General features: G+C 31.6%; 2 protein-coding genes across 5 annotated transcripts; both read left to right on the top strand.

The window, feature by feature from the left end:
• Positions 1–313: 313 nt before the first annotated feature.
• Positions 314–6794, top strand: Bm9225 (Uncharacterized protein; the record flags this gene model as incomplete). 3 transcript variants are annotated; one of them, XM_043077364.1, is made up of 5 exons in its annotated part: positions 314–514; positions 725–895; positions 1150–1382; positions 4593–4666; positions 6754–6794. In XM_043077364.1, 5 exons carry the CDS (start codon positions 314–316, stop codon positions 6792–6794), a joined length of 720 nt encoding a protein of 239 aa, XP_042933298.1. The 3 variants fall into 3 exon arrangements, with proteins under 3 accessions (XP_042933298.1, XP_001895244.2, XP_042933299.1); XM_001895209.2 differs by lacking the exons at positions 4593–4666; positions 6754–6794 and having other exon boundaries at positions 1150–1395; XM_043077365.1 differs by lacking the exons at positions 4593–4666; positions 6754–6794 and having other exon boundaries at positions 1150–1281.
• Positions 6795–9629: 2835 nt separating this feature from the next.
• Bm11254 (Uncharacterized protein) lies at positions 9630–10589 on the top strand (the record flags this gene model as incomplete). 2 transcript variants are annotated; one of them, XM_043077366.1, is made up of 3 exons in its annotated part: positions 9630–9722; positions 10041–10152; positions 10552–10589. In XM_043077366.1, the coding sequence occupies 3 exons, from the start codon at positions 9630–9632 to the stop codon at positions 10587–10589; spliced, it is 243 nt and encodes an 80-aa protein (XP_042933300.1). The 2 variants fall into 2 exon arrangements, with proteins under 2 accessions (XP_042933300.1, XP_042933301.1); XM_043077367.1 differs by lacking the exon at positions 10552–10589 and having other exon boundaries at positions 9630–9720; positions 10051–10151.
• Positions 10590–12438: the final 1849 nt, after the last annotated feature.

Here is a 12438-nt window from a genome sequence, read left to right on the forward strand (position 1 = left end):
ACTATGAAACGAGCAAACCTAATGTCAACCGATTGCTATGAACGGCCACTCTAGCTGCGATATGCAAAATGGTCGTCCCAGCTCGTCTCATTCCTTTTCGTCTCGCTCAATTTACTTGTTTCATTTTGATTTCGCGTTTACTTTTAATTTACTATAATCTTTTGGTTACTTTAATTTTGATTTAACTTTTCATGTGCGTTCGCTATGTCTTATTTTCGGATTTAGCTTACTTCACCTTGTTTTTCTACTTATCTTTGCTGTTGAACTTCATCTTGTAATTTAATTTTATTCAATAAGTTGATAAAAAAAAGCGATGATTAGATTAGATTTATTTATTGCTTTATCTGTTGCAGCATTTTATCAAATGTTAATTGGAGATGTTGAGGTAGAGCCGGAACCTAATGTGAACTTGTTGCTTATTTTATGTGGCAATGAGGAAGCAACAACGGATAACGATTCCTTTAACTTGTTGTGCAAAATCTGTGCAGCTAATATTATCAGTGATCGTACAAAGGTTATATACTTATTTTCACTTTGCTTGTATTTATTTTATTAATATTTTTCAACGTAAAGCCGTGCGTGTTTGGGTATGTGTGTAGTCTGAATATAGATTATGGATGAAAACCTCAGGCTAGGATCATTACATATGACTTTTTGTAAATGATATTGTGCACTTTTAAAGCTGAAATCAGCCTACTCTTCTTTATATACACTACAGTTTCAGCTTTATTGGCTTCGACATCAACCACCCACATTACTTCCAAAAGAATCAACATTAGAACCATGGCAACTTTCACGTATCATGCTGCGTTATTTCAATGAAAAACTCACTAGCGGTGTTGCTGCATTCTGTGCTTTTGCTCATACATTCTCCTTTGTGGAAATTGGTGTCATTGTAAGTTTTCAATAAGTACCGATACTTTAATTTTATGATAATTTACGCAGTGTTACTTGAATTATCCCAGATTGCGTTATTTATCATTGAATTAATTTTTAGTTTTTTGAATTAATTTGCAAATGAAATCCGTAAATTACATGACCTTACGGAATATAAATTTGAGAAATTCTGGTCAAAACTAAATTTCAAACATATATTTTCAAATTTCTGTTCATCTTACTATTATTCGTTCCTTCGAAATTTAATTGCAGGTGGAGTTTTATGAGAGTGACATACCACATGAAGAATCACTCTCAACAATATTAGCATTACTTTCCGATATGGGTAATTATTTCTCGATGATCTCAAAGGGTGCATTATTCCAGCAAAATATATTTCCGGTAACTGCTTTGATTCGAACTTCTCGAATATATGATTATGGATTAGTGGCAAGTCTATATACGAACTGCATGTTATGTTTTGAAAATGGCGTTTGTAAAAATATGTTAGCCAAATAAAATGCCATTTGGAGATTTGTTTGAAGCAAAACAGTAATGTTTTATCAAATCGTGGAAGAGTTTGAACAAGTGATTACATTATGTAGAAAAGTAATGCGTCATTATTAAATCTAGTAACTGATTAGTAATTATTATTAGTAAAGATTGAGAAGTTAAAAGCAGCCAAAGTTTCAGTTAAGCTAGGTAGTCTATCTAGGTTTGACTTGGTAGTTTGAATGCATTTTTGAGACATGAAATGATAAAGTGCTGCAGTTACCAATACAATCACTTTTTTCAACAAACATATAATGGGAGAATTTAATTATTTTATAGAAAAAGATAATAAATTATTTTTGATTGAATCTTTTTTTCTAAAGCTACTGTGCTACTATTTGTTGAAAGATAACTGAAAAACTATTGAAGCTTGCAATATCTAAAAACTGATTTTAATTGTTGATGATTTTAGTTAAAATCGTTGTATGCACGGCAGATTTTATTTTGTTGCCAATTTTATAAAAAGAATCTACTGTCAATAAGTTTTATTACTTTGTCTTCTTCATTTCCACAGTTCTTTTTAATTTCGATTTGGCGTTGTGGCCAGTTTAATCCCTCTTCTCTTCGTCTTTTCCACCATAATTCATAATTTTTTTCACCTTTTTCTCACCTTTCACCTTTTAGATGAAAGTCCTTTAGTGTATTCACTAGGTATATAAAGAAATGAAATTCTCGCCTTCCTTCTTATTTCTTCAACAAAAGTTGGAATTAGTGGGCAATGATTTTATACCCAATGGTAACATTGAAAACTCTTTCATATTACAAACTACTGCGACAGTGTTGAGAGTAATTCCAATCGAAGTATTGTCATTCCTTTAATGATGCAATGCGGATTTGGCAACGACCAAAAATGTTTCTTTCTTTCCATCTTGCAACATAAGTGAAGTGGTGAAATTGTGTTTCATTTGGGAAAGTTGTAATGAATCGCGGTATCTCCTTTAGGTTTTTGGATCCGGGAATCTTATTGGTTCTTAAATGATATAAAACATCGTTTAAACTTTTCATTCCTTTGAAGTGAGTTAATGCATCGTAAACGATTGTTAATATTGTCATGAAATTATTTAGTGTCAATACTGTATGATTAGATAAATAATGAGTAATATCATTTTGACTGATATCAGAAGACACCTTTTGGATTATGTTGGAAGTAGCTGTTTTTGAATTATTTCATTGTTTCGACTGTGCAGTTGAGAATTAGTTTGAAGTTGTTTGATTAACGATTTTAATCGAGTAAGAAAAAGATTGTCATTTAGTCTAACCTTTGGCCAAAAGACATTCCTTTTGTTTCTTGGTGACATTTTATTTAAATTCTAATGCCTTCTACCTTTTCAATATCTTAGGCATTGGATTGTTCTTGAATGTCTATTAATTCTAATTTTCAGAACTGATCTATATCTGGAGTATTTGTGACATTCGCGACACAAATGGATTCTACGATTATAAGCTATTATTGATCTGATTTTTGAATGAAGTAATAAGAATTCAGATTTTAAATCCTTAATATTACTTAACTGGATAAATTTGAAGAGGTAACTGGCTCCAATGAGTGTGTCAGGTTGCTTTTAGTTGATCTTATTGGCTTATTGATGACAACTCCTTTTTATTCAAATTAATAACTTGCAATTTGTTGAGTAATCAACCCCAACTATCTCAAGAATTATTATACCCCTTTTCCGTTTTCCATTCCTTTTGGTAACAAAACATGTTTTTAACATCCAAACGAAGCGATTTTCAGCTTTTTTTTTTCGTTTGCTGAAGTTTCAATTCATTAACTAACCTGTTAATATGATGGATAGCCTTACTGACTACAATGATTTTCTTACACAAATTGTTATTGCATTGCACACAGATCCATTTGTTCCGTATTTGAATTCATTACTCAGGTGGTTGTTTCCGTGTAATTTGCTCGGACATAGCGTCGTATTGTGAATGTTGCAGCAGAAACAAGAAAAGTTACTTTTTATTGGAATCACTTGTTGCATGCCATATTCGAAGACATTTGCATTGATTTTCCTCAATAAATATGGCATTGAATAAAAACCCAATGGTATTTCTAGCTTTATTATCCACAGAAATTTCCTTGGACTATCTTCTTGGTTACGTAGTCAACGTGATTAAGGTCGATGCTTCTTTCCCAGTTTCACGTTCTGCTAGTTTTTATTCCACTAAAAGTTTAGCATCTAGTGACTTTCCGCTTACGTTGCGCTAGTTCTGTCAAGAATTGTCTTAGCTTGTTGACTGCCCAAATTTCTTCTTTCTTTATGCCGAAATTTACTTTCAATGACGTCTTCTATACTAAAATGTTCTAGATCCTTTCAAAATCTTTCTTATGACACTAAGTTCTTCAAAGCAGTACTCTAACCTGCTGCTAGTAGAGTCTTTCCTTTAAGAAAAAATATCAAATAATTCACTTCCTGGATGTCTAAGATAATTTGGAGATGAACTGTTGCTTCAAAGCCGCTCCAGAAATGTCTGAAAATTTTTGAGTCGCCATTAAATTTGCCAGTGACAACTATGCAAATTTACGCTAGGCGATATTGAGATATTTCCTGTGGAGGTAATTCTCTCATACCTTGCTAACTTAATCGCTGCACAATTAACTTCTAATTGTTCACAACTTAAAGTTTCTTTAGCATCATTTATTAAGATTGCTTAATACTCCACTCACTGTCGTCGACCATTTCCACATATTTATCTTCCTTCTTTATTTGTTGGGCTGTAATTTTTGGATATATATAATCTTGGCTTATTGTTTCGAGTGTGCTTGTATAAAATTCAAGACGTAATATTTTTTCTTGATAATTCTTCTTTTGACGTCATAGCTCTTTCTTTGGTAGCGAAAAGTTTAGTTTCCTAATTTTACTGATGATTTTCTTGATCTTCTTGACCGCCTTAGTTGTCTTTATTATTTTATTAAATATTTTACCTCATCTCGGGTGCCAAGAAATTTGTTGAAAATTTATATTTTGTTTGGGAAATTTTCTGTGGTTGGAGTGTTTATAGATGTGTTGTGTAATGGGATCTGTTGTAACGAATTTTATTCCTACGAACTACGTTAATGCATATTGATAATGTACTGATAACTTCTAGAAGCGTTATCTACGAGCATGGAAAGATGCGGAAGAGTTTGAATGAATGAGTGCGCGAGACTAGTCAAACTGAAGCTTACGTGGGCATTGGCTCATACTCGCAGTAAGTAAAGAGCTGTCACTATCGAACGAATTTACTTTTTATACAGGTAAGATAGTAAGAGTTGTTTTTAACATTGTGTTAATTGCTTGTAAGATGACAGTTACACCGACAGATCTCTGTACTCGACGTTAGACAAAGAGCTGACCAAAAACCTTTTAGCAATCGAATCTCAGTTTGACTTCTAAAATTTAAGGTCGCAAGAATAAAATGACTCAAAGCAATTCTCAACATATTAAGCAATGCAAACATTCTTTGTTAACAATGTGTAACATTCTAAACACTAAACATAAGCTTGACATGGCTACATTTGAGAGATGAATGTGAGATAAATGGTTTCTCACTTGAGATGGGAATTTGAAACAGCTTTATTTCTAAGGTATATTCAAATAAGACAATCTCTAGTCTTATGGATTTTGTAAAAATTTATTTTAACATATTGTAATTCGGTTCCTTTTCTTTTTGAATGAGGGAGTGTGAATATAAAATGATAAAAATTAAATGTTTTCAATCATTATGACTATCTTGATTACTAGTAACTATTGTAAAGAGAGTTTGGGGAAACTACTATGATGATATGTTGTGTATTACTTGTGTAAACTGTTTTTTTATTTTTTATTTTTTTTTTTAAAATGAAAAAAAAAACAGTACCCAATTAGCTAATACTCGTTTTTTTTTTTTTATTTCTATGGCAATATTTCCGATTCGAATAAATGAATTGAATTTCGAGCGGAAGTTAATCATAAAACTGAGTAATTTGGTGAGAGATGGGCATATTTATCAAATGAACGACAATTTGACTAATGAGACGGCACGAATTATTAAAATGTTATTTGCATATGTTATGGGATAACTTTCAAATTACTGCAATTTTCTTAAATTCTAATTTAAATTATTTGATGAGTTTTTTGTAACCATTTAGCTTTAAAAAATAATGACATGACATGATGTATCAAACATAACAATGTTCTTATTGAACATTACACCTTCTTTAACAGGTCATCTCACTACCATTGACCATTCATCAACGAGGTTAATTCTACCATTACCAATTCTTTCTTACACGAAACAATCATACAATTTACTTATTGGTTGTCGCAGAGGTTAATCCTATCATTACCAAATTACTTATCCACTACCCAGAACCAATAATATAAAAAATTTTTACGTCACTTTTATGTACAATTAGTGTTTTTCTGCAATCAATACAACATACCATACGTGTCATCATGCATTGTTACTTCGGAAAACCCATTAAATTATATAACAGGAAATTTTAACCATTTCTTGCACTAAAATATGATGCTCAATAGGATGAAAGTTTCTAAGTGATTTTTTTACACTACTGAAAATTGGCTTGATACTTGAAGTGATACTCCGAAATATAAAATAATAAATTATCAGTTCATCCCAATTTTCTTTACCGTATCTGTTAATACTTTTTTCCCAAATCAAATTTCAATCCTTTTGTCCCTTTTCGGTGACCGCTATAAAACTATACATGCAGTATAGGGAAAACGTACCCTAAAATTCCAACTGTATATGAAAAACTCAATGGCAATCCAATGATTTATTTTATTCTACACACCCTTATACACTCATGTGTTACCTGTCCATTATATTTTATTTCATATAACAGAGATATTTAGCTTTTTATTTCTATTTGATAAGCAAAAATTAGGGGCATTTCAAAAAGTTATAATCGAATGATCTTTACGCGAAAGCAATAAAAAATACCAATCAGATAATAACTATTTGATTCTTGATATGATTATCACTGCTACTGACCAATATTGTTTTGAATTTCAAAGCTAAGCTAAATTACTTCCTTATAAATATAGCAAAATTAAACACATTTTTGTTAACTGAAAGCATAAGTATTATTTCCTTCTGTTAACCTATTTTAGTTGGGAAACTTGATCCTGTTAACCACGATGTATAAATATAAAAGTATACTGAATGTGTCCCATCCCTTACAAATCCATTCAACAGTAAACTGTACCGTAATGTAAATAATCATTGCAAAAACACCGCAGTGTAAATAATTATCGTTATAGTAATACCACAGTGTAAAAACAGCATTAGTAATGTGTAAATAATTACACTTAGTGATATCTCCAATTCATATAATTATAGGTAGTAATGCCACCGAACGGAATATAGTGATAATGTTATGATAGCTACGATCTAAACAAACCATAGCAATAATGTTGTGGTACCTACGATAGGTGTGGTACGTGCGGTACTAGTAGTCACACCAATGGTACCAAGAAGGACAGCGTCACGACGTTAAGAAATGTTAGGACAGAGAATGGAGAAAGGGAAAGAGAAAAAAGAGGAAAGAAAAGAAATATGAAAGCAGTGAATATCAGTTCCAGTAACCATCCGGAAAAGAAACACGATACATATGTCATCAATAACGACGACGACGACTGATGCAATGAACAAAACCTGTTAATGACTCATCAACATTATCACCGTACGATGAATCATTATAATAATCCCGTAAAACAATTAGCACACTGATACTACTTGTCAATAATGAACCTTTACTTTTCATAACTATGCGGAAAAACTGGCAAATGTCGTAAATACAAGAGATTATTTCGATTATGACGTCATGTGAGTGCACAGACGTATAGGTATAAGTGATGAATGGAACCACCGATAGAAGGATGAAGGAGCAGAAGGATAGCTGGATGGATGGGTGGATTGATGGTTGTTGATGATGATGGTGATGGTGAGGCGGTAAAGCAGCGCAGATGTCGGAGTGCAGATCGATACCGATTCAGTGGGATGCCTAGTTATCGATCGAGACGAAGGAAGACAAATGATGGCGAATGGCAGCAGTGGCAGCATCAGCAGTAGCAGTAGCAGTAGCAGTAGCATAACTGCGCTTAGTTGCTATGCTCATTCATCTGTATCGCACACTTCTATTTCCTAAGGCTTTTGCTTCCATACCTGTCATTTCTTCAATTAAATGAACCACTTTTGTAGTACCTATTAATATGTGAGTATATCTGTAGTTTTAAAATTTATAATCTAACTCTTTAATTGTAACATTTTAGAAATGAATGAACTGTTATTACTTGCTACAACTAGTAAGCTAATGTTTTAGCACCACTATTTTATAACTAGCAATCTGTTTATATTCATTTTTTCCATCATTTTCTTTCTAAAGAATATATTAGTATTATTTATTGTTATTAACTAATCTTACTATTATCATTTTTATTATTATCATTACTACTATAATCATCATTGTCATTATTACTACTGATTATTATTATTACTATTATTATTATTATTATTATTATTACTGTTATCATTATTATTACTATTATTATTACCATCATTATTATCATTATCATTGTTATTGTTATTATCATTATTGTTACTATTATTATTATTATTATCATTGTTATTATTATCGTTATTATTATTATTTGTTATTATCATTATTATTGTTATCTCTTTTCTGTTAATTATTAAATACTCTTATCGATTCAACCGTTTCTTCTTTCTCTTCCTCCTTCTCGTCCTCTTCAGTTCCCTCATCTTTTAGTTCAATGTTCGTCGTTCTTAGTGATATTATAGTTGTAGTGAATATCGTGATATGGAATAGCTACCTTATCACCTTAACTTTCCCCATAACACCTATTTCTCCTCCCCTCTTATCTTTTTTCCGTGCAGGTAAGGATATTATATATTACAGTGAACGATTTACTAGTAAGATTATTGTTTAAATAAAATGAAGTGGGCAAATGGACAATAGTGAGAATGTTGGTCAGCTTTGCTCCATTCATTTATATATAATTATTAAATGGATTAGATAGGTTTGCTAGTATTTTCTTTGTTGATTTTTCCGTTCGATATCATATATGATTTTAATAAAACTTACTTAATTTAGTACTATATTATATGCGGAATGTTCGCATGATGTTACATGTTAAATTAAATATGAGCAAAAAAAAAAAAATTAAGTTTATGGAAATACAATTTATATTTTGAAAGGATTAGTTCATAGAGCAAGTTCAAATTTTAAGCATATGGAAAATAAAGGAGAAAAGCGGAAGATTCGCGACGAAACAATAGAAAGTATGAACGCATAGAGAGACACAGCACAGTTGACACTATCAGCGTTAACCTAATTACATATGAAGTGAAGCTGTTTAATGAATTCTAAGATAGAATTTGGGAAATAATAGCGACACGATTGTTTATCTTTGTTCAACGAATAAAAGGTTCTTTTAAAAGTTTGGTGAAATTTTTATCAAATTTTGCTTTTCATTTGTGTAGAAAGGATGAAGTAGAAATAACGATGTTAGCATTATTCTATGTTAGCACTATTAATTGTTATCCTTTATTTTTATCATCATTATTACTATTATTGTCATTATCGTTATCATAATTTACTCATTTATTTATTTATTTATTAACCACTTACATAATAATATGTAGAAAAGATGAGGGGGTTTATGATTTGACGATGTGATGCGATATGATGCAGTTTACCCTTTTATGGATTACCGTAAGGATTATATATCATTTCAGTTAAAACATCTCTTGAACTTGATAAAACGATATCAAACCTGTTAATGATGATTGTGATGTTACAACATTCTCATAAAATGATAAATGATGATAATCTTTCTATCTGTCCTCTTCATCCTTTCATATAATTTCTATTTGCAAAATTGAAAACTACAGTTGCATTGATTCTTTTCTATCCATCCATCCATCCATCGATATTTCTTTCCAATAATTAATCCGACAAATGTCAACGAACTAAATATCAGTCTACTATTGATAAATGAAAGTAAAAAAGGAATGATAAAAAGAAGTAATGAGATAAATTAGATCAATCGACATAAGTATTACTAGTAATTTAGTGAAAGAACTAATCAATAGGAGTAATCGCTGAGATATAAATAAATGAATGAAAATGTTAAACGAATGCCTTCTTTGCATTCTTCATTCGTTCATTCTGCTGCAATCGATCGTTGCAATGAATGAATGATATTAAAGGAAAGGGTGGTGGTGATAACGATGATGATGATGATGATGATGATGATGACGATGACGATGATGATGATGATGATGATGACAGTCTGATGAAATTTTAGAGTGGAAAAATGTTTGTCTGTGAATGGATGATGAAATGATTCGTTAGCTTTAAAACAAACGTGAAGAAGGAGAAGGAGAAGAAGCTAATGTTTCCTGTTCCTTATGCTGAATTTCACTGGTTGGTTCGTTTGTTCGTTCATTCATCGCTTTGGTTGCTTTGGTTGTTTGGTTACTTTGGTTGCTTTAGTTGGCTGACGGATCAGTGTATGTATATGTGTGTGCATGTGTGTATGTGTGTGTTTGTGAATAAGTTGTGATGAAGGAGACAACACCGCAGTAAGTTGGTAGTTTGAAAAGATGATGTAGGAGGAGCGGGTAGGGAAGGCGGTGGTAGTAGTGGCGGTGACGGTGGTAAGAATGGCTTCAACGACACCAATCCATCATCAGACATTAATTCTCTTACCGTTGGTTGTTCAACTATTGAGACGTCGGAAATCTTCGTCGAGAGAACTTTTTCTTCTCTCTCTTTCCTCCTCTCTCCTTTTGCCCTTCCCTTTTCTAATTCTACTTTTTACTTCATATGTGTGTATGTGTGTGCATGTATATGCATGTGTATATGTATGTGTGTGTGTGTGTGTATGTGTGTGTGTATGTATGTATGTGTATGTGTATGAACTAAACAACTGCAACCTTTTTTCACATTTCGTAATGGTCGGAGTTTTTGGAAAGACTTCAATTTTCTCATTTCGTTTTATTTTGTTTTCAAGGGATTTTAATGGAAGAAGCAATGGTACCATACGGTCAGTGTTAGTATTGGTGTTGATATAATGAATGAAGTGATTGTTTATTATAAGGAATGTTTTCTAGGCGAAACGAATTGGATCGGGTCGAATCGAATCGATTGATAAATTGATTAAATTATCATTTAGAAAGATTTTTCATAAATAATGATTGTAAGTTTCATATGCTTAAATAATCTTTTAAAGTGACTTACGAAACTTTTATTAAGTGGCAGATGTCGCGATAATAAGAAATCACTTATACTGCATATCTTCCTGTTTGATGATATTTTGTATTGGAAGACAGCGATTTAAATGGGAATTTATAGAAGATTTCTGATCAGTGAACGATTCATCTCATTTGTGAAATAGATTGATGATTAAGGATTCACTGTAGCTGAAGGACGATTACTTCAGAGCAGTGGATTTCATTTTTGGTCACATTTGAAGGTTATATCTATATGGCTCTCTATATATATATATATATTATGTGTGTGCGTGTATGTGTGTGTGTGTATGTATGTGTGTGTGTGTGTGTGTGTGTGTGTGTGTGTGTGTGTGTGTGTGAATCTTATCGTATCGTATAATTCATTTAATTGGTAAGTCGTGAAAAGAGAAATAATTTCCGTTTATGCATGAGTATGTATCTGTGTATGTATGCATGCATCTATACATATATATATACATATATATGCTATGTGTTTTTGTATGTGAAGAAATTTTTCAAGGTTCTTTCGCATTTCGGACGTCCTTTTAAGGAACTTCTTTTTACGACTTCGTTTTGAAGCAACGTCAGTTCGTCATTTTTCCATTTCACACCATTTGTTGTGTTGATCGAAATCGATATTAGTGCTATTTGAAGGCTATTTGAAGAGATGATGTGATGTGTGTGTGTTTCTGTATGTGTGTATGTGTGTGTGCGTGTGTATGTGTGTGTATACCTTGTGGTGGTTATGTGCCAGTAGGACAAGTCTTCTATATCATCTTTGTTCCCTTCGGAATTTTGCTTATTTAGATTAGATGGACAAATCTCTCCCCTTTTTACCCGTAGTAGATTTGATTATCCCAGGGAGAATACGGAAATTTTTAAATATGTGATTTGATTTACAGGAAGAAATACTAGTTAGATGTGATTTGGTAAATAACATTTGTTATTGTCAAGTTTATAAATGAGTTTTATGTTTTTTAAGGATGTAATATCAGTTTTTAATATTACTGAATAATGAAAGATTGATGACTTTTTTAGTTGTGTAGTTTATTATTTAATATCTAAGCGCATTATACCTGAGAAACTTCAACCAAAACATTATACCTGAGAAAGTTGATATCTCACTAGCTTTGGTCACTTACAAGTTTTTCTATTCTAAATATATTAATATGTCTTAGTCACAGTTATATATGTATATGCATACATTTATTGTATTTTGATTTATATATCCATCATTTTTGAATGTACACGGCTTATTTGTCATCATTATTATGATGATAATCGTATTGATAGCGATGAGATAGAGAGATGAATTGATAACCAAAAGTAATATTTCTTTTCGACAGATTTAGCATTTGCGTCAAAAAGAAGCAATTGGTAAACGGACGGCAGTGGCAAATATCTCGAATGAGGCAGGCACTTCTCGAGCCGAAGATGTTATAGTAAATAAGGTTGGTTCTATTCATTTATTTTACATTTATAATAATAAGTATGAACAACCGTAAGGCGAAAAAGTACAGATATAAGTAATTTTAAAAATTGATTCAGTTAATCACATTCATTATCCTCTAAGAATATCAAACTCTATCCAATTTTTTTTTATCTAATATAATTTCACACTTAAGTATCATCACTGAGATAACGACCAAAGAGATGAGCACGAGGGTTTTTAAGTAAAAATCGATTTTTGTAGTTTGATTGTAGTATGAATCATCACCATTAAAATATTATTCTTTTCTCGGATGTAAAAGAAGTAAATTTAGATTC

This window comes from Brugia malayi (genome assembly GCF_000002995.4).
Source record: "Brugia malayi strain FR3 genome assembly, contig: Bm_v4_Chr1_scaffold_001, whole genome shotgun sequence".
Taxonomy (NCBI): domain Eukaryota; kingdom Metazoa; phylum Nematoda; class Chromadorea; order Rhabditida; family Onchocercidae; genus Brugia; species Brugia malayi.